Source organism: Columba livia, chromosome 26 (assembly GCF_036013475.1).
Source record: "Columba livia isolate bColLiv1 breed racing homer chromosome 26, bColLiv1.pat.W.v2, whole genome shotgun sequence".
Taxonomy (NCBI): Eukaryota; Metazoa; Chordata; class Aves; order Columbiformes; family Columbidae; genus Columba; species Columba livia.
Genome location: NC_088627.1, coordinates 3847936 through 3875274, shown reverse-complemented (window position 1 = coordinate 3875274; position 27339 = coordinate 3847936). Strand labels below are relative to the sequence as shown.

Here is a 27339-nt window from a genome sequence, read left to right as displayed (position 1 = left end):
TCCAGCTGGGTGGATCCTCGGGCCTGATCCTATCTCAAGGATGTTCTGTGCAGTTAATATGTGGCTTGTAGTTCCTTTCATCTCTTTGCTGTGTTCCAATGCTTTATATCACCATAGCAATCATGTCTTTTCCTGTTTTTTCTCTCTCTTTCTTTGTGCGCGATGCTGGAAGCGCTGAGCCCCTGTGTATCCTGACCCTGCCTGCTCAGAGCTGCTTTCAGGTATTTCTAAGCCCTTTCCCCTTCACCTCCTGAGTTTGTGGAGGAACTGATGTTATTTCCTTCTCTCCTCCTGCAGTAACTGGAAGCCACATGTTATGTCTTCTGTTCCTGCTCATTTGCTTTCTGCCCTTCACACCTCGTTGCATCCCTCCCTTCCCCTCCTCCGGTGCCTCACTAAATACACGGGGCAAAATCTGCTCTAATGTGGGGAACAAGAGCATTTCTTGGCCGCCCTTTATCCTACCTCGGCAGGGACCCCGACTCCTGCTTTCCGAGCTATCCCGGAGAACGGCTGTTCTTGATGTGCTGATGGAGGGTGGTTGTTCAGTGCCCCCTCACAGCCCCTTGTATGTTTGGGGCTTTGCTTTGGCCACTGAGGACCAGCACCAGGAAGGGTCAGGCTGCATCCACCCATTTCCTCCAGAAACAACTCGTTTCTTTGGCATAATTGGGCCCTCTGCTCCTCCGCCATTCAGTCTCTGTGCTCTGGTGTTATTATTACCTCTCTGTACCTCCGATTAGCCTTTTGAAGGCAAGCTTGTCCTTCTGGTGTTTGTGGTGTCCTTCCCTTGATTCTTTTGATGACCGATGTTAAACTACGCTCTTCCTCGTTGTTAAGAATTGTGTCTGCTGCTGTGCCTGCTGTTGGTTTAAAAACCTGTTCTGCCTGCTCCTCCTGGCTTTCTAGAACATGGGCTGGAGGTGTCTTGGCTCCTCCGAGCTGGGCTGCTTCTGTTTTCTCTTTGATCCTTCCCTAAGTGTGAAGCATGAAATGATTTGGGGTGCTGTGGGGAGCCTGTTTGGCTCGAGCTGATGTCCTCTGTAGTTGGATCTGTTCTGTGACCTGTCTCCATCACGCCGACCTTGAATGTTTTCCACAGCATGCGATGCTCTGCAGGTGCTGTAAATTCCTTCTGTTCGATTTCACTCCAGCAAGCTGCTTATCAGGCACTCTTTTGAAAACTGTGTTCATATTTCATACACACAATTATTCAGCAACTATAAAAGGGAAAAATTCCTATTTATAGCACAAGTACCAGCATCAAATAGGACACTGAATTCTCACTGATAGAGGAAGTGACCTGTTCTCTAATGCAGCAATATTTCTGCTGAAAAGAAACAGCATCTTGGATGGGGGAGGGTTGAAAAGCCCTAGGCCATCTCTTTCCATTAAAAATGTGCTGCAGTCCTGAAACTACAGTACCTGCCCTTTTCCCTTCCTGATGAAACCATCTGTGAAAGAGAGATTGCAGAGAAACCTTTCACTGTGGATTTGTGGTTAGTAATAATGAGTCTGCTGACTCCTGAAGGTCTGGCTTGGAGCTGGTCTGAAGTTTCTGATCGATACCTGCTCTCTGACCTTGATCTGGGGGTGAGAAGTGACTGCAGAGTGCTGTGGGCAAGGAGCACGAACCCCTTGTCTGTAGAGTTTGTACAATCACAGTGTGTGTGCGCAGCCCTGAAAAAGGACGTGTGGGGCCAAGGAACAAAGAACTGACTGAGAGCAATGAAGGGAAGGGGTGGGAAGAGCTTGGGGACAGCGCTGGGGACATGGGTGACAACTGCGGAGAAGGTGAGTGCCTGTTTTGTGTGAGCCTGCTTCCCACCACTACCTCTGCTCTCCCTTCCCTTCCAGGTATGTTGAGCCACGACTTCTCCCAAGGCTGTACTGGTATTGCTGGCCTTTGCTTGTCACTGTTCCCTGTTGTCACCTTGTCCTTCCCCTGGTCTCCAGGCTCTAAGAAGAGCTGCAGTGGGTGCTACCAAACCAGGAGGACCAGAGGATGGGATTCCCCCTCCTGTCGCTGTGGCAACCGTCGGGAGGGAAGCAGCGGCGGGGTGTGATCTGCGTGCAGGGTGTGATGCGGAGGCAGGGCTGCGCTGACATCACGCCGGGGAGGTGGCGCAGGGGGAAGGGGAGTGGGAAAGGAGAGCGGGGAGACTGCGGAGAGACAAGCGCTGCAGCGGGAGCGGGCTCCAGGGAGAGGTAAGAGATGCTCCGGGGGTGGCGGGTCAGGGTGGGATCTGTGAGCGGCTGTGGGATCTGAATCTGCCTCAGCATCTGTCTGGCTGACGTGCTGCTGTGGGCTGGTGCTCGGGTAGCAGCGATATTATACAATGATTTAACAGCCTGGCACAGCAGGGCTTGGTTCTTGGACAGGGATGGCAGGTCAGAGCCTGGCAGCTGGTGCTGGAGCTGCAAATGTGTCCAGCCAGGACACCAGCGTGTGTCACACTGTGCTGGGAAGAGCCACGAGTCCCTGCAATTCCAGGATGGGCTAAAGGGACTGGACAGCAGCCCCGGTCCCTCTCTGGAGAAGGGAACCGGAGTTCCCTTTTGGGATTAGAGTACAAATTGTTGATGAAATGAATCAGAAGTTTGCAGACTTGGTCCCCCTGAACTGCATCGAGCTAAGAGGACACTGTAAGCTGGGCTGGTGCACTGGGACTGAACCCAGCAGTGTGTATTTGGGGTGGGAATCCTAAACTGCACATCTCCAGCAGCCCAAACACTTACCATGCCCGCGCAGGAAGTAATAGTTGTGGGGAGGGCAGCCAGGTGCACTCATAGCTGGGAGCTCTCTGGATGTGGGTCCTGGGGATCTGCAGACCTGGAAGGCAAAATAACAAAGTCCTTGAAATCGCTCTGGATGTCGTATTGCCTTTTAGCGGAACGGTTGCATAACGGGATCCGATCCGCTAGCGGAGAGAGAACAAGGGGTGACGGTCACCTCTGTGCCCTGCGGCATCACAGCACTACCTGTGCGCTGTGCTGGCCCACGGCCCTGGGCTGAATTTCTTCTCTTCCTAATCCAAAAGCTCGGCTCACTTTTTAACGCTTGAACAAGCTGGTGGGTTTACAGCTCCAGCTCCACAGCAGGGGGGGGTGTGGACTCTACACCTACACGCAGGCTGGGCAGCAGGGCCCTGCAGTACGTTAGCAAACTAGAAAGTGAGTTCATTAGCACCCATTCAGCCTGCGCTAACCTTTAGCCGTCAGGATGCTCACTGTGTATCTGTCTGAGGGAAGTAGCTCTGGGGTCAGCAGCCCATTGCTGGTAACTCGTGCGAGTGTCAGAAACCAGTAGTGGGGTGGAGATGGAAGAAGCACAAAGCAGAAGCTCAGCAGGGCTGAAGAAACCTTGTTTGCAATCCAAGAAGAGGGAGAGGCCGATGCTCCTGTCACAATCGTTTTGTTGAAATAATTTCACAACTTTCACGTGTCATTTAAAAGGCTGGGGGGCAGCAGATGGACCATGGAGAAATGCAACCAGGAATGCCTGGGTGAATGAGAGAGCAGAATTGCAATAATGAACATAAATATGCTTTAATTAGGGAAGGCCATTGCTGTGAGATGCACAATCCCCCCACGAAGGCATAGCTGCTGGGTCTATAGAGAACACTTGGGGGTGGCCAAACTGCTGCTTATTTGATGGTAACTCTGCAAACAGCACCAGCTTGTGCTGCTGGGGGGCACGTCTGTGGGAGCAGCAGCTCCAAGGCTTTCAGGAGCCGGCTGTGGCGGTGTCACCCTGCGTGACCAGCTGCGCTTGGTGCCTCTGACGTGGGCAGGCAGGGGAGGAGAGGACCCGCGAGCAGCTCTCGGTGCAGCACAGGGCGGCTAGGGCTGCTCCTAAGGTGTGTTTCAAGGTGATTTTTTTTCAAGGTTATTCAAAATTCCGGGGCGGGAGTGGCACCAGGACCTCCTACAAGCAAAAGGCCACGTCAACCCTCCTAGTTCTTGACCTTCTCCACTGCTCAGCCAGCTCTCCTCGCCGTTCCCCCTGTACTTGCCTACACTGCAGAAGGGATGATCATGTGAATATTACACAGCCTGGAATCTGCACATCAGCTGAGGCAGCTGAGTCTCTGATGTGCTCCCAGTCCCTTCGCACAATCCCGTTCCACAGCCACGCTGAATTACCTGCGTGTTTGGTCCCTGCCATAAGCTATACGAGACCTCTTTGTGGCACTTCTTTTGCCCAGAATACACTGAACAGGACCTTGTGCTCTGCTGCGTGCTGGTTCCCAGCCTGTAATAAACTTTCCTGGGAAAAGAGCCCCTGCAGAGCCCTGGGGCGGCAGAAGGAGCTGCCCTTGTCCCAGTGTCCAGGGAGCTGAGCCAGGTCCTGTGAGACATTTCAATCCTTCTTATTCCATAGTCAATCTTGGCTGTGACTCCACTGCAGCGAATGTTTTCCAGTTCCCTTGGCAGGGGTGCTCACAGGCGCCTACCTTGTGTTTGTTTTCACCCCTTATCTGGTAGCACTGGGTGCAGGCAGGGCAGTAGCTGAGTGCGCTGGTGTGTCCCCAGTCCTGCCTGGGCCACCCTGGAGTCCCCTCAGTCCTCTCCCTCAAGCCAGGCTGAAATTTCCTTCTGCTGAGGTAGCTGTTTGTTTAATAGTTGAGGTTACTTGAGTAATCAATAACTCTCTGGTTCCCAACAGAAATATTATTCCTTCAGCCAAATCAGCATTTCTATCTTTGTTATAAACCCAGCCTTAAGTCTCAGCTCTGGGGAGATCTAGGTGCATTCCTGACTTTCCTGGGCAGAACCCTGTTCCTTTTCTTCCTGCCAGCATCGCTTTTTCTCTCTGAGGTTAAGCAAGAAGAGCTGGAAGCACAGGGAGAAATTGCTGGAGCTGTTTGACTGTCTTTGGTCTCAGCCCCTCTCTTGGCTCTGCCCCAACAGCTCCTTCCCTGTGCTTGCTGCTCTAAGGACGGATCAATGGGATCCCTGTGGCCAAGGGCACTGCTGAGATAAATTCGTGGGATACAGGAGAACTTGGCTCAGCCATTGCCAGCAGAAGAAAAACTGTTCCCGTCACACAGCAGGACCTGTGTCCCAGAGAACCGGGGCTGGAAGACAAGGTGCCCATAGGAAGGCTCCACAGCTGCAAATAAATTTTCCTCTCAAACAGGCAAAGGCACCGACTCCCCGGAGCTGGATTTCCATCGGTTCCATCCCAGCAGCCAAAGGCTGGGCTGCGGCTCTGGGCTTCAGTTTCCTTTGCCTCAAGGAGGCCACAGGGTTTGTTCTGCTGCTGGGGCAGCTGAAACACCCTCATTGTGCATTTTTAGCATCTCTGCACATCTCTGTTATTTCCAAACCAGAAAAGGTCACAGAGACCCAAGAGAAACCCACTTCCCTCCTTCACTGGAACTCCTCTTTCTGCCTTGCACATGCTTTTGTTGCCATGTCTTGCATGCCAAAGGCAGGAACAAACACTGAGGTTTGGCAAGGCTCGGAGCCTTGGCTGCTTGGATGGGAAAGAGGCGTTCTTGGTCCTCAGCCCGGGCACAGGGCTCTGCTCCACATCCACTGCCAGCTTCTCCAGCTGCAATCTTGGTGCTCATCCCATGCTCATCCCTACGTGCCTGGGGGTGGGCAGCACCCCTGGGTGCTGGGCTGTGAATCCTGCAAGGAGATCCATGGAAAGTGGGTGGGAATAGCTGGAGCAGGACTCGGAGCTACGTGAACCCCGGCACGTTGCTGTGGCTGAGCTGCACGTACAGTGGGAAGCGCAGGAGTCGGCGCTGCCTTGAGAGGCTTTTCCACAAATATTCGTGGCAGGAGGAGGCCATGTAAAGCCTCTGGTTTGTTTAAATAGGGCTGTTACTGCCAACAGTTGCCTCCTGAGAGACTGCAAGACTTAGGTTGGGAGGGATCCTGTCACCCCCAGACAACTGGGAGGTACTTGGCAGCTCCGGCTGTTCCAGTGGTGGGCACTGGACTTTTCCTGGAGCTTGGGAGAACTGCGATGGCAGCCTGGATGAGAGGCCAGGGCTGGAGTGAGGAGAGAAGGTCATAGCTGCTGCTATGGATGCTATGGAGCAACAGCAGGGCCTGATTTCAGAGGAGTATTTGGGGTCTCAGCAAACACTGATCGCCCCAGAAAACTCCTTCTGTGCGCAGACCAGCCTCCTCAGACACTGCAGGGGTTTGTTTGCTCAACCACTGCCTGAAGCAACTCACAGATGAGATCAGCCCCAGAGAGGGAAGAGGGTTTCGCATGGTGGTGGAGGGGTGAGGAATTTTCTGGCTGTGGTAGAGGTGGGACATCTTGAAAAGAAGTTAAGAGAGAATGGGCTTGTGGTCTTGGCATCAAGAAGGGGTAAGTCAGTGGCAAACCCCAGCAGAACAAACCCCATATATCTTTCCATGCTGGCCCAGGAATGAAAGACACACCAAACTACAGCTTCTCTCTCTCTCTGCCCACCTTGTTTTGCTGCAGAGAGAACAGAGCACTGGGGTAGCAGGGATTTGGCAACCGAGGGTCCAGCTGGGGAAAGGTCACATCTGAGACAAGGGAGCCCTGAGCAAGCTCATTTTCAGAGTGAGACACACACATATTTCCCACCCGGTTAGTGCTGGCTCAGCCCTCTGGAAAATGACACACGTTTTCCTCGCCGCAGGGCCAGGGGGTTGTGCTGGGAGCACCGTGCTGCTCCCCGGGCCCGGCTACAGACGGGAGGTGCTGCTGGCAGGGTCCAGAATCGCTTTTCTTTCCCCTTTTTCACATCTGGTGCTGGTTATGAAAATGGGAATGTTCCCCAGCCAGTTCTCGGCAGAAACTGCCCTTTCCAGTGCTGACTGCATGGGATGTTTCTTTCTCTTCCAACCTCCTGACACTAGTCACAGGGAACACTGGGCAAAGCTTGGTAGACAGGAGGGGGACAGAAGGGCTTAGTGCTCCTGGAAGCTGTGAGTATCCAAAGCTTAGCAAGATTTGCAAAGGGGTCAAGCATCTCTGTGGGCAGCAAAACTGTGCAGAAGTCACCACCAATTCCAGTTGTAGCAGGGTAGGAAACCCCGGGGTTCAGAGCTTAAGTCAGTTTTGAAAAGAGAAGAGCAGAACCAGCAGGAAAGGGAAATGACTCCACACCAGCTCGCTTGCACCGTTCTTGCAGCAGCCAGCGCTGGCTACTCTGAGGACACACAAGTGGGTGGATTCGGCAGGTTGAGAGTTCCTCAGAAAGCCCAGATGCTGCAACTGAGCTAATTCAGAAAGAAGTTGTCTGGCTAAGGTCAGTCTGAATAACTCCTTCCACTCTCTCTTCCACTTTTGTTGTGTGGTGAGGCTGAAAACTCCCCAGATAATTTTGGGAGCGCAGGCAGAGGTTGGTGAGCAGGTGACCCCCTGGTTCTGAGTAACAGATGAGTCAGCGCCGACCCCTCACGCTCGGTTTCCTCCCTGATTCTTAGGGTGCACACAGGCAACATTTTCTTGCTCTTTTTTTCAGAGCTCGGGGAAAATTTCTGCCATGAGCGCTGAGTTAAATTAAAAGTTGGTTAATTCAGGAAGAAATGAGACTTAGGCGCTAACCTTTGGAATTGCTTTGAGAGTTGGTTAAGTCAAAGATGATAACAGGCTTGGAAATATCCTGATGGTTTTATGACCTTTAATAATGTCTGTACTTCTGTACCCAGACAAGGGTCACCAGAGTGCTCCAAGACATGACCAGATCCCCTTACAGGGATAAGGAAAGAATTGTCCTGTCCTGTTGTGATTACCATTGCTCAGTTTCTATAAAGCTCAGGAATTACTGCAGGCCAGAGCAGCACGGCTGGAGTGCTGAGTACACGCCATGGCCTGTTCCAATGAACCCCACCTTGGGATGAGAACGAGCTCTGTGCTACAGCACTTCTGGGGGTGCCAAGGTGCTCTTGTGGAAACTTGGCCTCCAAAACAGTGTGTTACTCAGGAGCAAAAAGTACCACATCTGTGTCCTCAGGAGCAGGCGCAGGGTTTAAGCCCCAGACTGATGTTCTCCCAGATGGTCCTGAAGAGACTTGAGAGGTTCAGATCTCTCCCTGCAATGGCATTGACCTCCTGGCAAGCGAGGGAGTGGGGACCTGTGACAGCAGGTCCCCCTGGTGCCCAGTTCCCTGGAGCCTTCTCCCATCAGCAGGTCGCTGCGAGCAGCGGATTATACCCTGGCGACATGCGAGCCCCAAAACTGCAGCTCCTGCTCCACTACACAGCAAAATAGGTCGTGCATCAGCAAATGAAAAAGGACAGATGGTGACTGCTAATACAGCTTAGTTTATGGCCTGTGGGATTAATTCACTAGTTATCATGTCTGCAGAAAATAGGAAATGGGTGGGTCGGGTGGAGGAAACGTGTGGGGTGCCCAGCCCTACCTGTGTTTGTAGGATGCAGCAGTGGGAAAGGATGTCAGAGATGCTGTGAGGTTTTGAGATGCTGCTGAAGGGCTGTCAGGGTCTCTTCAGGGCTCTGGGCACTGCAGTTAATGCCCCGTCCCGAGCCCTCCCGGCCAGCTCTGGTTCCCACACTCCCGCTGCAAAAGTCAGCACAGTAGGGAGGAACATGCTGAGCCGTTCAGGGGTCCCCAGCAGAGACAGGACCACCGTTTGTGGTCTGTGTGCCAGCAACAGCTCTGCAGGAGAAGCACACAGCCTCCCATCCTGTGCCAGCCACAGGACAGCTCCAGTTTAGCCTTTTGAACTTCCAAGCACCCACGTGTCTGTGAGAGTGAAACAGAAAGCTGAGGCAGAAGCCTCAGGTCTTTTCAGTGCCTTTGCTGTGACACACTGTTCTCCTTTCCTGGAAACCAGGCCAGTGCCTCGCTCTGTTCTCCTTGCAGAAATCGAGCCCTGTGCCAGTGCTCTATCTTCTCCACGTCTGCTCTCTGAGGGTGAAACAAACGCTTCCTCAGTCTTTCACAAACGTTCCTCCTGAAGATTTCACCTTGATCTTTGTTGTCTCTGCTGTGGTCGGGTTTACTCACATCCTGCGAGATGCTGAGCACCCTGAGAAACAGCTGCCATCAGGGAGCGAGCAGAAAGGAGCCTCCAGAGCCAGCACAAGGTTCCTGCCCTGTTGTGCCTCTTGCTGGTGGCACCTGGCTGTCCCCAATGACCCGCGGCCACCACCACCCCAGCACAGTGTGCCTGCTGCTGGCAGAAGTGTTTGTCACCCCCACCTTCTTCTAGCCACAACCAGCTGTCACAGGCACTGGGGTTTTCTCCCGTGTCTAATTTGCCTGTGTTTATGCCAACACCAAAGACATAATTGTGTGTTTAACAGCCCAGGTGAGGACGGAGTTCGGCTGCTTCCTCGTAGGGGTCAGAGCAGCACTTTCCCGATGGCAGCACCACACTGTGCTAAACCTTCTGCGTTATAAAACCTCTTTATCAAGAATAGCAAGTCACCAGGGAGAGTGAATTGAGAGCCGGTGTCATTGTTACGTCTGTCCCCCAAGCTGTACAGTCAGCGTGCAGGGCAGCAGGTGTAGAGAGAAATCAGAACAGCCTGTGCTTTTATTACAAAAGGAAATGTTTCTTTTGTAGAGGGGAAAAGCATGTCAGATTACTATTATAAGCAATTGCTTAACAATCCCTACCTTTACGTCACTGCTGAAGTAGATGGCTGTTATCTCCGAGTCTCTGTTTGGGGTCTCCTTTCAATGCACGAGTGTCAGCGACGGGGCCGAGCCCATGGCCCTCCCGGCTGGCTGAGCCCTGGAGGAGACAGGATGGTGAGTTCTGTGGGCACGCAAACCTCCAAGTTCTTCCCCCTCAAAACTCTCCCCACCTCCCACCTCTTTTATCAGCTGCTGACAAGATTTGCCATGTGTGTAGGCGACTCCCAAGCTTATAAGATGATTCCCCGCTTCCCCCACCTCCATCCTTGAGAGCGTTCAGGATTTCCGGGAGGAGGTGCGCAGCGTTCCTCTGTCTGCAGGCCTGTTCTGCAAAGGGCGCGATGCTTTCAGAAAGCTCCATGTGGTAACTCTCTCTCAGGATTTCACACAACAGCATCTTCCCCAGAAAGTCACAGCAGGGAGTGGAAGATTGTTGTGCTGTGCGTGTGGGTGTTAGGAGGGAGCAGAGTGGGATGGAGAGGAGGTGTAACCGCAGAGCAAACCAGAACAATCCTCTCGGAAGAGCCCTGAATTTCTGATCACAGAGATCCCATCTCCTGCCTTTTCCTCTTTATTTAAAACAATGTCAGTCCTTGTTAAGTCCAGCAGAGAAAAAAAGGAGTCAAGCAGAATCACCTCTCCCTTCCCTGAACACATCTCACAGGACACCGAGAGGCAAAGAGAACATGAACTAACGAGCTCAATGTGTGCAGATTGCACACTGGGGAGAGCCCTCCCCAGCCACGGGTGCCTTCCCTGGAGAGACACAAAGGGCCACTAATGACATCTCCATCTGAGAAACGATCGGAGTGCTTGTCGTTACAAACCAGCGTTTCCCCGGGGCCCTGCCAGAAAATGACCCCAATGAGCTTTGGTTCTTGAATATGCAGCTGCTCCCTCCTGAATGCAAATGTCCCTCAGCGCAGAGCTCAGAGCTCTCGGGGTTAAGCTTGGCTGAACCCCTGACAGACCGAGCCTGGTTCCCTGTTCTGCACAGAGGAGGAATTCAGGGAGGAATTAATGCTACTTGCACAACTCTTCAGGGCAGGGAGCCGGGACAAGACCACCCTTGCACCTCTGAGAGGTTTACAAGGATCTTTGTGCTCCTTGGGTCCATCTGTCCCTCTCACCTTCATCTAGATGCTGTGCCTATGGCAACCTCTCAGGTTCGTCTGCAAGGTGTCACAGCACGGACCTGCCTGAGCCCCATGGTGGATTTTCAGGGGACAGACCCCTGGAACTGTCACCTGTGTTTTGGTGCTGGGGGACCCCGGTGCATCTGGAGCCTTTTCACAGCCCCGCTTGTCCCAACCCAGCAGGACCAAAGGTCTCAACCTGCCCAGTGACACTGGATCTGAGTCATTCCAGAGTGTCCTTGTGCTGCAACATGGAAGAATTCCTGACAGAAAGCTCTTCCCCTCCTTCTCCCATTTTATCCTGTCCGTGGCTATTTCAGAAAGCACCAACACGAGCTGGAAATTCTCTAAACTCCATCTGCTCTTAAACACGGCCTGTGACCCAGGAATAACCGCCCATCCCTGCCTGGATAAAGAGGGAGAAACCCCAAGGAGACCTAGGTATTTTAGAGAAAACAAGTCTGTTCCTGGGAGGGTTCAGACCTTGGTGCCAGAATCACCTGGAGGTTTCAGGCAGCTCAAACTTTGCGTGTCCCAAAATAACTGTTTTGACATCTCCCTGTTCCTGTGGGCCAGGGATGAGAGCAACGGGCAGTTTTTACCATAACCGTGCTGCCTGTACAACCAGGAAAGGAGGGGCAGGCAAACAGGACACGGTAGGAGCTGGAATTTCTATTTTATCGGCTGCAAAGCAAAGCTGGCTCGCCTGCCTGCCCGCACCCCACCGCAGCAGTATTCCCAGCCACAGCACACCCCAGTCCCTCCATGCAAATCCTCCCAGGCCGAGAGCGGAGTTTCACAATCCCTTCCCAGCAGCCAGCCTCTGCTTTCACTCTCTGATTTACCAAGGGGAGTTTTCATTGCATCACCAGAAAGCTCTTCCTCCTTGAGGCCAGTGACAGAGGTGTCACCCTGGGGGTTTTTGGGGTGTGGGTGGCTGGGGTGTTTCTCAGGAAAGTGGCCCCATGCCTCCCAAAAGCATATTCAACCCCCGGCTGCTCTGTCCGGGCTGGGAACGGCACCGGGTAGCGTGGGTTTGCTCCAACCGCTGCCAGGACAAAGGACGCCCTGCGCTGCTGCTGGAAGCCACCCTGGGAGATACGGCGTTTTCAGGCAGTTTTACAAGTCACCTGTGCCAAATCCTGCCCCGATTTAAGCAGCGGGGTCGGAAGTCAGCAGTCTTCCAGCTTTCTGCCAACGTAAGCAAGAGCAAATTTGCCTGGTGGAGCTGGGATTTGCGGAGCGGTTCACTGAAGCGTTTGAATTCCCCCCCGCACGCCCCCCCCTTCTATAGATTTTTTTTGTGTGCTTTTTGTTTCTCTTTTCAAATATCTCTCAGTCAAACGGTCAGACTGGTGACGGTTTCCCTGCAGCCCCAGGGAGGGGCTGAGCTGATGTCACTCCCAATCTATTGACCTTCCAGTCCTCCCCTCCCTGGCAGCCCATTTCCGTGCCCTCTCCTTCCCCGTCCCAGCTCCTGGCTGGGCGCTTTTTGTTGTGTTTTTATTTCAGTTTGAATCAAAACAAACCACTGGGTTCAAACGGCTTCCTAGTCAGGAACACGCTGAGCTGGAGCCTCTGCTCCTGGCAAGGGCTACGGAAACTCACCACAGAGAAACACCTCGGCCACGGAGAACTTGGTTTTGATGGTATGTCTGGACCACGGCAGGGTCAGGACGGTTAGAAATCTCTGAGCTCCTTAAAAGCACTGAATTGCCTTAAACATATAAAGGCCAGCAAGAGGTCTGTGCAGCTCAGGAGCAGGGAAGATGGCTCGGAAGTCAGTGTGAGCCCCCCGGTTTATCCCGGCCTCCCCCAGCCCCTGTTTGTATCATGATTCCTCATATAAGGGAACGAAGAGTCATTTCTGCCCCATCAGCACGTCGCGAGCTGATGCCTTTCCCAGGGACTCCAGATGGTTTTGCTCTCTGTCTCTGCCTGCACTACTGGTAATTCAGGCCTGTCTCACATTAGCTTTTTTGAGATGAAACCTTCCCACAATTAGTTACAGTCTGTGCTCTTGCGCTGCAAAGGACGTAGGGCTGAGCTGTCAGAGCTCTGTCCCACACACAAGTCCTGTTGAGGTTTCTCTATTTCAGTCAGGAGTGTGATTTTTCTAGTGAAATCATCAGACCAAGACAGTCTCTGCTACAGATGGGTAGTGACAGTCATTTAAAAATGCCTCATTCCTGACCCATCTCAGACAGGAACAGCTAATTTCAATATGATCTTGTTTTACTCTCCTTTCTTTCTCTGGCCTTCCCACTGGTGAGATGGGGAGACGATCCCTTCATGCGCCAGCGTGCCCCACATCAGAAAATTGCTGAGCATCTTCACTCCTGCCCATGACCAGCTCAGCGACTCACCACAGCTGTCCTCACAGCATCCTTGCCTCTCTTGGAGCAGAATTGTTTGGCTCCCTTGCTAAATTAGCTCATTACTAACAAGGTTCTTGATCCCAGGTGGGAATATAATACTCTAAGCATGGTCCAAAATTTCCAGCTGGGCCAAAGCCACCTGTGTTGTGGTCAGAATGCAGCAGAGGTGAGGGGAGAGCTGAGAAACGTCTGGGGAACAGAAGCTCTAGGGAAGGACTTGGGTGCAGCAGGCGCCTTGGATAAGCACTGAGCGAGGGTGCACAGCAGGCACAGAATTAATGAAGAAAATCACAGGGAAGGTGACAGGAGAGCTGAAGGGTATTAGGAGAGGAGGAAGCTTCATTTCTCTGCTCTTCTGCAGGTGATTTACTAACTCTGTGCTTCCATTCACCCGTCCATCAAACGGGGAAGTGTCATTATCTCAGCTGCAGACAGGCACAGGGTCCTTGCCTGCAGCAAGCCAGGCAGCGCGAGCACCAAAACCCAGGCGCTTTCAGCTGTCAGCCTGGGCTCAATTCACTAAACCTCCGTCTCCATCCCAGAGGCACCAAACGGGGCCCTCGGCAGCCGGAAGGAGCCTGGTAATAACAATGCAAAAACGCTTTGCTGAGAGAAATGCTTGCAGGAATGGCGGTAGCTGGGAGACAGCGATGAAGCCACACTTGTCACACGAATAACCACAGCCTGTCCACAGCTGACAGTCCACAGGGAACGCAGCCCCTTCTGTGCCGACTTGAGATGCGCTTCACAGACACAGCAGATCTTTCTGCTTCGCCTCCCCTGCATAATAAGAGGCAGCGTCCTTCTCGTCGGCTTATCGAGGCTGGCAGAGCCCTGTGGGCACGGGGGAACCCTGCAAGGAAACGGAGGCTTTTCAATTTCTGCACGGCTGCGGTAAAAATGTGGGTTATAGTTTCATGGCCTCTGTATGAAAGAGGCCAAACCCTGCGCTTGGGGAAGAATCATTGGATGAGTGAATCTCCACACGACCCTTCATAAATACCACAGAGGAGGGCTGTGCAGTGACGGACAAGGTGCCCCAGCAGAATGAATGAATTTAGAGGGGATTCCTGTAGTTATAGACCCCTCTCTCCAACACGAAAAGTGTTAAAAACCAAACTGCCCCAGTCCCCCTGCACCCAGAAGAGCTCCAGGCCCCTTCATAACCCACCGGTGGCATCAGGCCTGGGATGGGCTGAAGCCTCTGGCCGAGTCAGGTTGCGATGGCTCACCCGGGGTGGGCAGCGATGCTTCAGGTGAGCCTCGTGGGCCTGGTGGTGCAGAGGGCCAGGCACTGAGGGGAGATAGAGGCCCGGAGGGGCTGCAGGCCGGGGGACTGAGGGGAGCCGGGCTCCCCCACACCGCTAAGGTACTTCAGAGCTACTTGGGCCACGGCTGCAGCTGGACAGGAACAACCGCCACCAAGCTGGCGCTGCCCGTAACCAAAATGGCGACGCCAGCGGCCGCGCCCACTGACGCACGGGGCGTGGCGGGGCGTGGCGCCTGCGCAGTGGGCGGGGCGGGCGCGGTGCCGCACTCACTCGGCCCCGGGGCCGTTGTCGTTGCAGCTGCCGGTGGGACACGGTGCCCGGAGCCTTCGGAACGAGCCTCGCCCCGGTCGCCATGGGCTCCGAGCGGGATTCCGAGTCGCCGCGCTCCTCCTCCATCCATTCGGCCGCCGCCAAGTGCCCGAAGCCCGGTCGCCGCCGCCGCCTCTCCTTCCAGAGCGTCTTCTCCGCTGCCGCCGCCTCCGCCGCGGGCGGCCGCCGCCGCGCCAAGGCCGAGCCGCCTCCCGCCGCTCCGCCGCCGCCTCCCGCCGCCCCGCCGGCCCCGCCGCCTCCCCCGCCGCCGCCTCCGCCGCCCCCCGAGGAAGCTCCGGTGGTCCCGGAGGGCGGCGGCGAAGAGGAGCTGGAGTGTCCGCTGTGCCTGGTGCGGCAGCCGGCGGAGAACGCCCCGCGGCTGCTGTCCTGCCCGCACCGGTCGTGCGGGGCCTGCCTGCGGCAGTACCTGCGGATCGAGATCACCGAGTCCCGGGTCAACATCTGCTGCCCCGAGTGCAGCGAGCGCCTCAACCCCGCCGACATCCGCCGCCTCCTCCGCGACTCCCCGCACCTCGTCGCCAAGTACGAGGAGTTCATGCTCCGCCGCTGCCTCGCCGCCGACCCCGACTGCCGCTGGTGCCCCGCCCCCGACTGCGGGTGAGTGTGGGGGGACACGGTGTCCCGGGGGTGCTGCCCTGAGCGTCCTGGGGACGGGGGCACCCACTGTCCCCATAGGATGCTGCCTGATCTATGGGGACAGTTTAGGGACTGGGACCCACTGTCCCCATAGGATGCTGACCGATCTACAGGGGCAGTCTGAGGATGGGGGGACCTACTGTGCCCATAGGGTGCTGCCCTATATGTCCTGAGACAGCCTGTGGATGGGGGGACCCGCTGTCCCCATAGCATGCTGCCCAATCTACTGGGACAGCCTGTGGATGGGGGGACCCGCTGTCCCCATAGCATGCTGCCCAATTACTGGGACAGCCTGTGGATGGGGGGACCTGCTGTCCCCATAGGGTGCTGTCTGATCTACAGGGACAATCTGGGGACAAGGACCTGCTGTTCCTATAGGGTGCTGCCCTATATGTCATGAGACAGTCCGGGGATGGAGGGATCCGCTGTCTTCATAGGGTGCTGCTCCATCTGTCCATCCTGGGATGGCTCAGCGATGGGACACCCCAGCACTAGTAGGGTGCTGCCCATCCCCAGCAGGTCCTGGGACAGCTGGGTGAGGTGGGACTGATTGTCCCCATAGGGTGCTGTCCATCCCCAGCATGTCCCGGGACAGCTGGGGATGGCATCCCAGCTGGAATGGTCCTGGACCAACTGTCCCCATGGGATGCTGCTTGTCCCCAGCAGGTCCTGGGGATGGCATCCCACCTGCTGCCCTCCTGGGGTGCTGCCTGTCCCCACCTGGGTCCAAGGGCAGCACAGGGAGGGGCAGCTCACCCCCAGTGAAGTGCTGCTACTGATACACACTTCTGGTCCTACCCGTGAAGAGCCCTCACCGCAGGTGTTCCTTGCTTGCTTGTCTTGGGTACCAAAATGACACTTTATCTGTCCCAGGATTTGACCCTGGCGACTGTGGAAACACAGAAAAATTGGGTATGAGTGACAGGACTTGAAGGGGGTTTTAGCTGAGCCATTGTTTCCCTAATTTAAAAAAGACCTTTTCTGCACAAATGGGAAGTGTGGAGTTTCCCGGCCATGCGTATCACTGCGAACCCTGGGGACAGTGCATGGGGACACCCTGCAGCTTCCACGGTGGGGAAGAAGGAACCGTAAACGGTCACTTTTTCCCAGTGAGGATGTGAATGCATGCCGCAGAGGAGTGATGTTGACTCACTGTCCATTGCCTAAGTGAGGAAACGTCTGTCTGTCTGTCCAGAAGTCAGCCCAGCCAAGCTGGATGACTTTATAGTAATCTGTGTGTTGCTTTCATTTTCTCTTCTCCTTTCCTTCAAATGAACGCTGTTTGGTTTCTATTTGAGCGTTAAGTCAAAGCTGCCTGGAAAAGGGGCTTCATTCGGGAAACTTAGAGAAGCGCTGTGAAGTGTAGCTAGAACTCAGCTTGGATCACAGTTCTGGGTAGTGAGAACATGAAAGGAAAGTCTGACCCAGTAGTCAGAATGGAAAGCATGGTGGGAGGGTTGTGAAGACTTAATCAGAGCCCTGTAATAGCCTTTCTATGCAAATCCATTAACCTGGCTCAGGTTACCCATTTCACGCCTTTGAGCATCGCTGGAAAAGGGCTTGTTTCTTTAGAGGGCGATGTTAATAGCAAACAACAGCTTTGCTCCTTTCTGAAGCAAAATCGAGTGCTAGATCTTGATATTTCAGTAGTGTTGGGGACAAGATCAGAGAGATAGAGCAGGTTATGCTTCCCACAGAGCAACACCAGAGGGAATGCCCCTGCTGTTAACCAGCTAGAGAAAATCCGGTTCCTGCTCGCCGAATCTCAGCCTTTTGGCTGCTGTAATGTTTTCCTGTGCTCAGGATACAGTGTAAAAGCAGCGTAGGTCACCCAGGCTGGCTGGTTGGAAGGAGACGGCCCGGAGGGTGTTGTCTCTTTGACGGTAACCCAGCCTGATCTGATGGTGGCTTTGGGGGGTTTGGGCAGGCTGGTGTCACACACAGCGTTCTGTGCGAGCAAAGGCCTCCTGCCTGGTTTCCCTGTTTGCAAGGTGAGCACGGGCATCCTCCTCTGAGCAAGGAGTGACTTGGCTGTGGAAACAGGGTGGCTTTACCGGACCGGTGCTGCTGGTGTGCACATAGCCGGGAACAAAGGCTGTAGGAATCAGCCCTCCAGCGGGGAGAGGAGTTAATCACCGTCTTCATTCTTCCCAGTGAGCTGCTGTGCTTCTGTCGAGTCGGGTATGAATTATTTACAGCGGGCTTTCCCACCGTAGTAGCGCCGGCGTGTGGAGCGGGAGTCGGGCTGGGGACACGGCGATGCTGGGTGCTGGATGTCACCCCTGGCAGCCAAAACCCTGGGCGTGTGGCACACAGCATCCTGTCCCTTCCCGCGCACCGCAGTCTTTCGTAAATGAAAAACCTCGGCTGTGCTGCCGGGGAGGAGGAGGAGGAGGATCAGCACAACACTGATGCGTGTTGCCATGGAAACACCGGTCAATCGGTGCGCCATCAGTCGCAATACGAATCGTTTTCTATGTTTGCAGCTGCTTTTTTGTTTGTTTTTCTCCCTGCTACACCGCTGTTTGGCGTTTGTCACGCCGCATCTCTCCTAGAAGCTCGGGAGAATGACAGAAGGTTTAAAGAAAAGGAGCTGTGTAGGATGAGCTTGGTGAATGAGCCTGGAGGCAACTGGGGAGGCTCTGCCTCCCCCCGAGGAGCCGGGGAGGGATGGAGGCAGCTCAGGGCCATCCAAGGAGTGGGCTGGAAGCGATGCCGTGCGGTTCCTGGGCCTTGGGAAGACGCTGCCCTTGCTATGGGGAAAAGTCAGAGTTTCCCTTTCCTGGGGTTGAGCCTGGAAGCGGCTGTTCCATGCAGTGACGTGTCCAAGGTGGGATGAATAGGGGGCACGTGTTGGCTGTCCAGATCCTGCCATGGCTAATCCTTGGCACATCGCTTCTTTCTAGTTGACCTTGAATTTGGAGATGTGCTATTATTTTTCCCCTGTTAGACAATCATGTTTCCCCACAGCTGTGGGCTTGTCCGTTATATTTGTCATTTCAGCTATAGAAATAAAATATTAAGGGTGATGATTTTTTTCATAGGACTTGCTCAAGTGTTTAGAACTAAATCTCAAGCGAGGGGTTAATTTGGAGCTTGGCATTACTTAGAATATTACACTGAGCTTTCCTGGGATGCTGTTATGGTTTGAAATAGCAGCGTGTCACAACACAGCAGGTCACATAAATGGGTTTTTTTGGGGGTGGTTGTTTGGTTGGTTTGGTTTGGTTTGGGTTTTTCTTTGTCAGGAGTAGGACCTGGGGGTCCTGGGGACAGCAGGGTGACCATGAGCCAGCACTGGGCCCTTGTGGCCAGGAAGCCAATGGTACCTGGGGTGGGTTAGAAGGGGGTGGTCAGTAGGTCAGAGAGGTTCTCCTGCCCCTCTGCTCTGCCCTGGGGAGACCACACCTGGAATATTGTGTCCAGTTGTGGCCCCTCAGTTCCAGCAGGACAGGGAACTGCTGGAGAGAGTCCAGCGCAGCCACCAAGATGCTGAAGGGAGTGGAGCATCTCCCGTGTGAGGAAAGGCTGAGGGAGCTGGGGCTCTGGAGCTGGACAAGAGGACACTGAGGGGTGACTCATTAATGTTTACAGATATATAAAGGGTGAGTGTCAGGAGGATGGAGCCAGGCTCTTCTGGTGACAACCAGGGACAGGACAAGGGGCAATGGGTGCAAACTGGAACACAGGAGGTTCCACTGCAAGAGGAGAAGCAACTTGTTGGGGGTGAGGGTGGCAGAGCCTGGCCCAGGCTGCCCAGGGAGGTTGTGGAGTCTCCTTCTCTGCAGACATTCCAACCCGCCTGGACACCTTCCTGTGTAACCTCATCTGGGTGTTCCTGCTCCATGGGGGGATTGCACTGGATGAGCTTTCCAGGGCCCTTCAACCCCTGACATTCTGGGATTCTGTGGTTCTGTCTTTGGCTGTATGATCCCAACGGGGTAAGGATGCTCAGTGGGATCTTCTCTAGACAAGATGCGTAGGGTCAAGTTTGTCCCTCCCAACCCCCAGCTCGTCTGAATCCCATTTTTCCTCCGATCCTGGTTTCACGTGCAGAAGTGCGCAGCCATCGATGCAGGCGGAGACCCCGTCATTGTAGAGCACAGAGATGTTGTTTCTTTGGCGATTTGTGCCGTACCCCAGCAGGATGAAGTTGCTCAAACTCCCACGGGATATGAATCATTGTGGTATGACACATTCAGCGGTTCTCACGCCGCTGCCTCTGAGAAGAGGCGATACAACTCGAGCTACACGGGCTCTAAATATAAAACCCCAAATAGGAGTTATTCTCCTCTGACCGCTAACAAAAATACTGAGGATGAACGACAAAAATACCCTTTGCCACGCTGGTGTCGCGGAACTGGAAGGCGCTTCTGGAATCGCTCGGTTCAGCCCCTGCCAGTGAAAACAACCTCATCCTAGATGACTATAAGTCAGCTTTGCTATAGTGAGGATTGGTGGTGCTGCTTAGATTTTTGTGTACACAACACACTTCCTTCTGGAAGCATCACGCTACTATCGGAAAAAGCGAGCTGGCTGAACCTGGCCTCCCTCTCTTGCACGTTCTGTTGGTTTTACTCCAGTTTTGGCTCATTCTGGAGGCAGAGCGTTGTTCTTGACTGCTCTTTATAAAGGGAAATTCAGTGGACGTCAACAAGATCTGCACATGGAAACCTCTGATCCACTGTTTTAGAATCATTCAGTTGATAGAAGTGCCCAGGACAACCTCAGACTCCTCCTGGACTCCTTGTCCACCCATGGTCCTGTCCTAAGGGTGCGTGTTTAGCCACAGGGGTCTGGAAAGAGCCGCCTAAGCCTGGCCTAGGAGCCTGGATTGGCAGAAACAGCGACCTGTTTGCAGGGCGTAATGGGGAGGACAAATCTGGTCTGTGTGAACTAACAGTGAGAACCACTGGCAGTTGTTGAGGAGAGAATTCAATACTGTGAGCTGTGTGTAGAAAAGGTTATCTGCCCCAAATAACCTAATTACCAGTACTTAATTTTGGGCCCTGCAGTGGAAGCCACAGGACTGGAGAGGGCAGGAATTTGTCTCTTGTGCGTGGACAGCGATCAGAAATAAGATGAAAGAAACAGGATGGAATGGAAAGAAACGCAACGTTGCTGTAGGCTCCAGGGGTAAAAACAGGTGTTGGAGGATAGAAAACTTCCTTAACAGCACCTGTTAGGGAATAAAATCTTCCTTAACCGCATTTGTTGCTTGATGTAGTCTGAGATTTCACCACAGTAACTCTCCAACCAGCTGCTTTGAGCAGCTCCTGTGCCACCCCCGGGCAGGCTGAATTAAAAGGATCACCCGACTGTCTCTCGGTGACTTTGTCTTTTTCCTAATCCCCTTGTTTTTTTCCTTCCCCAGTTATGCGGTTATCGCCTACGGCTGCGCCAGCTGCCCCAAGCTGACCTGCGAGCGGGAGGGCTGCCAGACCGAGTTCTGCTACCACTGCAAACAGATATGGCACCCCAACCAGACCTGCGACATGGCCCGGCAGCAGCGGGCGCAGACCCTCCGCGTGCGGACCAAGCACACGTCGGGCCTCAGCTACGGACAGGAGTCCGGGCCGGGTAGGGATTCGCATCCTTTTTGCTTAATCGGTGCTGCAGTTATGGCTGTGAAGCTGAGAAAGAGCCACCTGTGTGCACAACAAACCCCTTCCCATCCAAGCAGTGAATTGCTGGCTGGCTCAGCCCAGGGTCTCCAGCAGCCGTGGGGCAGAACGGCTGTGAAATTCAGAGTCATTTCCCCTTCTCGTGCGCGTTAGAACACATCCGGTGGGCTCCTCTGAGAATGCAAACCAGATTCAGTAGCTGGCGATGCGCTTTGGGTCCTTCGCGTCACGACAGCTCCTCCATCCGCCCAGCGAGGCTTGTGGCTCTTTTGATCTTGGATGTTCTCGTTTCGTGCTGATCTAAACCCTGAACGAACTGGCACTTTTTACCCTCATGACTTCAAGTTTGCCAGCTGTGGTAGTAAAACGTGGCGTTCGTGGCTAGCTGAGTGCGGGGAGCTTCGCTCTGGGTTTTAGTAATGTCCAATACAGAAGAAATGCCAACCCACAGACTCCTTTGCTGACTGGTAGGAGCTGCTGTGTCTACTGAGTTAGTTGTCATTAAAAATAACTCTATTGACTCTGGAAACGGGCAGTAAGGCCATTTCATGAAGTCCTGCCATACCCTTAAACAAAACACCCTGCTTTTCCTTCAATGTCAGGAGTTCAAATGTTAAAACGCTTATTTAGAATGGAGCTGGTGTGGTTCAGAGGTGGCTTAGTGGTGTGCTGAGGTTCCACGTGCCCAGTTAGAGGGTCCTGATAATGGACAGTGCAGATACTACCACAGCCTGTGATACAAAGCAACAAGGAAAAAATAGTTCCTGAGCTTTTTTCATCCTTTTAAAGGAGATCCCTGCCAGGAAGGTCTTAGCACTCAGCCACGGAGAGGGAGGCTCTCGAAACGGTGGTTTTTCCCCACCCCATTCTTGCTGGATTTAATACGGTGATTAATAAGGTGCGAGCCGGTCTCAGCAGCTGGATTTCATATTGCTGAGCGCTGCAGAGGCTGCCAGCAAAGCCCCGAACCGCTGCGCAGCCGTTGCACAACTGCGATCAGATGGCGCTTGAATTAAGGAGGAGATGAAGGAACCTTGTCCCGCTTTGCCAGCAGCAAACTGGGCCCGGGCAGCCCCCGCACTGGGCGCCGTGTGCGGCTGCAGACCCCACTCCCTTTTAGCTGCTTTGGAGGGTCAGGTTTGCAGTTTCTCCGATGCCACCTTCTCCCGATTGTTCTGTCATTCTTGGCCCATGAATCACCTCGGTGGAGCAATTTAGTAATGGTTCATTCTTGCGCTGTTGCCTTGGTTAGCGCAGGGCAGGTATGACTTGTTTCCAGCATTTAAGCATGTTCTGGAACACAACCCGTTCAAGGCCAGAATAAGCTTTTTAAAGGGACTGTTGTTCTCGGTCCCTGCTGTCCCGGCACATGGCTTTGAGATCTGTCTCATCAATATTATCTCCTTGCTCTGAAGATAAACTAAAGCCACAACCATCCTCACGTTATCCGTGATTAGCAACGGTGTTGACTGTGCAGAAACAAGGGTTTCAGTCCATAACGAGATCCCCTGCGTTGATTCCTCATACCCACCGCAGAGGGTCCAATTCAGTCCCGTTTCCTCCCCGTAGCCGATGACATCAAGCCGTGCCCGCGCTGCAGCGCCTACATCATCAAGATGAACGACGGGAGCTGTAACCACATGACGTGCGCGGTGTGCGGCTGCGAGTTCTGCTGGCTCTGCATGAAGGAGATCTCGGACCTGCATTACCTCAGGTGAGGAGGCTGCTTGGAGGAGCTGGGGTCGTGTCTCGGCCTTTTGTCCTCCTGCTTCTCCAATCAGTCAGTCCGGTTGTTGTCTTTCTGGCCCAAAGATCTGAACTTTCTGCCCACATGAGAGTGTGAGGATGTTCTTCCACACCAAAGCTTCTCCTGATACAATTGGACTTGAGAGCTCTTGGAATGCTGGATATTAAACACCTGGTTGTGTGCTAATCACCTTATTAGCCAACTAATCTTGTAGAATGGCCTGAGTTGGAAGGAACCCACAAGGATCATTGAATCCAACTCCTGTCCCTGCACCAAACCCCAAAATTCACACCATATGTCTGAGGGTGTTGTCCAAATGCATCTTGAACACTGTCAGGTTGGGGCTGTGACACCTCCCTGGGGAGCCTGTTCAGTGTCCAGCACCCTCTGGGTGAAGAACCTTTTCCTCATGTCCAACCTGAACCTCCCCAGCACATCTTCTGCCATTCCCTTGGGAATGATGGGGGGAAAAAAGAGAGGATATCTCTTTTGCGTTGTCTTCTGCTTCCTAAGTTTTGGGTTCTGTTAGTTCATAGGCTGAACTTGGAGTTCTCAGGAGCACTTAGGAATTGCTGTGGTGTTAATGTCATCTTTTCCCTTCCATGAAGCCCCTCTGGCTGTACATTCTGGGGCAAAAAGCCATGGAGTCGTAAAAAGAAGATTCTCTGGCAGCTGGGCACGTTGATCGGCGCTCCTGTAGGCATTTCCCTCATTGCTGGCATTGCCATCCCCGCTATGGTCATTGGCATCCCGGTCTATGTTGGGAGGAAGGTAAGTGTGGAGAGCACAAGCTGAGGGATCTGGGGCTTTTGGGGCGTTCTCCGTACTTGAGACATCTCACCAGAAATTAAGAGTTGATACAAAGGGTGGATCTTGTCATAGAACCAAAATTCAGTTGTTTCTTGTAAAGCTTGCCTTATCTTTTGGGCTTTGTGTGGGGAGAGGGAGGGTGGTGGCTGATAGCTCTCCAGGCTTAAGTTCTCTCAAAAATGCATTTTGCATTGTGCTTGTGCTGCTGCCTTGAACCAGCAGCACCCAAGGAGAAACATGGTCCTTTTTGAACACATCCTGTAATGGTGGGCTCTGTGGGACAGCGGCTGGACTCTGAACATCACCCTTTGCCTTACATAAGTCGCTCGTGTCTTGATGCTGACCTGCTGCCCCGTGATGCTGTTGTGTGTCTGTGCTGATAAAGAGGCGTTGAGAGGGAAGAAATAACATGTTGGGACTGTATTTGCAGCTGCTTCTTAAACACAGACCCATCTGCTAGACCTCATCTGTGCTCAAGATGAGGTTCTTCACACACTAATCCAGCTGCCAAGGCTGTAAAATCACAAGTTTACTAATGTTTTCTGATGGTGTTTGCTCATGGCCAGACTCTTCTCACCTGGTGCTTCTCCCTCCCTCAGATCCACAGCAGGTACGAGGGAAAGAAAACCTCTAAGCACAAGAGGAACTTGGCCATTACTGGTGGTGTCACCTTGTCGGTCATCGCCTCTCCCGTCATCGCTGCTGTCAGTGTTGGTAAGTGGGCCCAGCCCTGTTTTCCTTCCACAACAGAGAGCCCTTACCCCAAAGAGACCTTTCCATCTGCCCGACACAGCTCAGCCTTAAGCTCGTCTTAACTCAGCGCATCCTCCTCTCCAGGTATCGGTGTCCCCATCATGCTGGCGTACGTCTACGGCGTTGTGCCCATCTCGCTGTGCCGAGGCGGTGGCTGCGGGGTCAGCACTGCCAACGGAAAGGGTGTGAAAATCGAGTTTGATGAAGATGATGGACCGATCACGGGTAATGTGATAACTGGCGAAGGGCAGGGGGTGAAGCAAGGTGCTGTAACTGCCTCTTGTAATGAAGTAGTAGTGGGGTCTTAAAATGTCCCAAATCTGAATGTCTCTCTCTCCCTGGGTTTGCCTAGAAGCAGTTGTTTGCTTCAGTCTGCTGCTGGTGATCAGCTGTGGGCAAAATCTCAGCTCTTCCTCACCCTGGATGAGGCGGGGGGGTCACTCTGAGCCTGCCCCCCACCAGCTCCATCGCAGCCACCCCATTTTCCCGTGCTGATCCCCATCCCTGTGCCGTTCCTCCCCGCAGTGGCCGACGCCTGGCGAGCCCTGAAGAACCCCAGCATCGGCGAAAGCAGCATCGAGGGCTTGACCAGCGTGCTGAGCACCAGCGGCAGCCCCACCGACGGGCTCAGCGTCATGCAGGGCAACTACAGCGAGACAGCGAGCTTCGCCGCGCTCTCGGGGGGCACCCTGAGCGGCGGGGTCCTCTCGGGGGGCAAGGGCAAGTACAGCAGGTAACTGAGCTGATGGGCACGAAATAAAGGGGGAGAGGCTCCTAAAGCCTGTGTTGGTTGAGCAGGGTTATTTTGAGGAGCAATTCAGGACTGTCAGTGATGCTGCTTTGACTTGGGAGTCGCATCCTGGTGTTTCTACTTCTCGGGCCGTTGTCCAGGGTGTTGCAAAAAGGTGGAGCCAGTTTGAGAAACTATTATCTCGATGTTGTCCGTACAACAGGTGGAGGGAACATAGAGCATGTATGAAAAGGTTACTAAACTTGATAAGTCATTCATATTTGTGTGATTGTAACACGTTGCCACTGTGAAATACACTGCTTTGAAATTGGGTCCATCTTGTTGAAACGCCCTGTAGAATAACCAGTCCCAGCAGAGCAGGCTGCTCTGGAGTCAGTGCTGGGCTGGTTCTTGTAAGGAGGACAAAAGATAAGCAAGTTTCTGTCCCTCCTGAGCTCCTTGAAAGTGCGGAGCCGATGCTTCAGGTTAATTGGCAATAGCACAGACCTGCCTGCCTGGCCTGCTTAGAGATTTTTCCAGTCCCCTTGTCCCAACCTATGGGTTTTGAGATTTCCTTTTCCCCGCTGGCCCGTACCAAGCAGGATCACTGCTTTCCAAGAGGTTACACCGCCGTTTTCCTCCCAGCCTGCCTGTGAGTCACTTTGCTGGGTAATTAGAGCCACGTGTCGATACGGCAGCCGGGATATAATCACGCTGTGCGCTGGGTCTGTGGAAATGGGTTCTTCACAGGAATTGCGTGAGTCATAGATGTAAACACAGCTTTACCTTCGTCATGGAAAACACAATGGCTTTACCTAAACGGAGCCAAAAATGAGACAAAATAAGAGGAACCATTGGGGTTAAGCTCTGTTGTGCCGAACTGGGCCGGCACAGAGGGTCTCTTGCTTTCCCATGATGAACAGTGAGTGGTTGATGCCCCTCGGGGACCATCTAAGGCATTTCTGACGAGTCAATCCTCTTTTCTACAGGCTGGAAGTCCAGGCAGATGTCCAGAAGGAGATTTTCCCCAAAGACTCGGTCAGCTTGGGGGCTATCAGCGACAACGCCAGCACTCGAGCCATGGCTGGTTCCATCATCAGCTCCTACAACCCCCAGGACAGGTAGGAGGGACACGCGATGGTGAGAAGAGTGTTGGGAGCATAAAAATCTGTGCGCTGTTCAACCCCTCCAGGGCTGGTGACTCCAGCACTGCCCTGGGCGGCCTGTTCCAAAGCCCCACGGCCCTTTGGGGAAGAAATTGTTCCAAATATCCAACTTAAACCTCCCCTGGCACAACTTGAGGCCGTTTCCTCTTCTTCTCTCTCTTCTACCTGGGAGAAGATGCCAACCCCCTCCATGCTCCAACCTCCTTTCACATGGTTGCTCACATGTGGGAAACGCGACTCTCCCAGTACAGTGATGCAGTGCCCAATAGTGGCCCAGTCCAACCCAGTAACCATACCCAGTAACACAAGGGTGCTTGTTTTTGCAGGGAGTGCAATAACATGGAGATCCAGGTGGACATCGAAGCCAAACCCAGTCACTACCAGCTGGCCAGTGGCAGCAGCACCGAGGACTCTCTGCACGTTCACACCCAAATGGCAGAGAATGAGGAAGAGGAGGAGGAGGAGGAGGAAGAGGAAGAGGATGGCGACCAGGAGCAGATGTGCAAACACCAAAGCTGTGAGCAAAAGGACTGCGTTACCAGCAAAACCTGGGACATCACCCTGGCCCAGCCTGAGAGCATACGGAGCGACCTGGAGAGCTCCGACAGCCAGTCGGACGACGTGCCCGACATTACCTCGGATGAATGCGACTCCCCCCACTCTCAGACTGCGGCCGCCTGCCCCCAGACCCCCAAAACTCGAGGTGCTGAGAGCCCAAGTGCCCACCTGAGCCACTGTGCCCAAGCCGAGGGCTGCAGGCTGGATGAAATGGTCAAACTGGAGTGCATCGAAGCCCGAGTATGAAGTGGCCTCCTGCTGCAAAGCACACTCGCTGTCATGGCATCTTTTTTGGGGCAGGGTTGTGTCTGTGTTGGCTTGTTTTGCCGTCCTCCGGCTGGACCCCCAGCCTTGCCTTGGGGAGCTGCTGTTTCTTACGTGACAAAAAAAAGGAAAAGGAAAAAAAAATCCCCCCCCCCGCCCTCTTTTTGTTTTAATTTATTGGTTCAAGCTCTGTGAGGTGTGTAAGAGTGTAAATATGTACGTGTGTCTGTATGTCTGCAACCATCCTAAGGGACTATTTGAATAAAGACTCTGGTTGTCATTCGACTTGCATCCAGCTCATCCTTTCCAGAGATCAACAGCGAAA

At 53.7% G+C, this 27339-nt stretch overlaps 1 protein-coding gene across 2 annotated transcripts; it reads left to right on the top strand.

The window, feature by feature from the left end:
• Nucleotides 1-240: 240 nt before the first annotated feature.
• On the top strand, nt 241-27299 carry RNF19B (ring finger protein 19B). Of its 2 annotated transcripts, none has more exons than XM_065041691.1 (10): nt 241-2208; nt 14694-15323; nt 20737-20942; nt 22556-22700; nt 23342-23504; nt 24143-24257; nt 24381-24521; nt 24822-25029; nt 26016-26147; nt 26519-27299. In XM_065041691.1, the coding sequence occupies exons 1-10, from the start codon at nt 2006-2008 to the stop codon at nt 26994-26996; spliced, it is 2421 nt and encodes an 806-aa protein (XP_064897763.1). In that variant the 5' UTR covers nt 241-2005; the 3' UTR covers nt 26997-27299. The 2 variants fall into 2 exon arrangements, with proteins under 2 accessions (XP_064897763.1, XP_064897764.1); XM_065041692.1 differs by lacking the exon at nt 241-2208 and adding an exon at nt 12165-12396.
• The last annotated feature ends 40 nt before the right edge of the window (nt 27300-27339 follow it).

Bases quoted from the DNA above. Each gene is read 5' to 3' on its own strand.
- RNF19B (XM_065041691.1), top strand. From the start codon at position 2,006: ATGGGATTCCCCCTCCTGTCGCTGTGGCAACCGTCGGGAGGGAAGCAG. The intron at 20,943-22,555 runs GTAGGGATTCGC...TCCTCCCCGTAG, and splicing joins CGGACAGGAGTCCGGGCCGG to CCGATGACATCAAGCCGTGC. The intron at 24,522-24,821 runs GTAATGTGATAA...TCCTCCCCGCAG, and splicing joins AGATGATGGACCGATCACGG to TGGCCGACGCCTGGCGAGCC.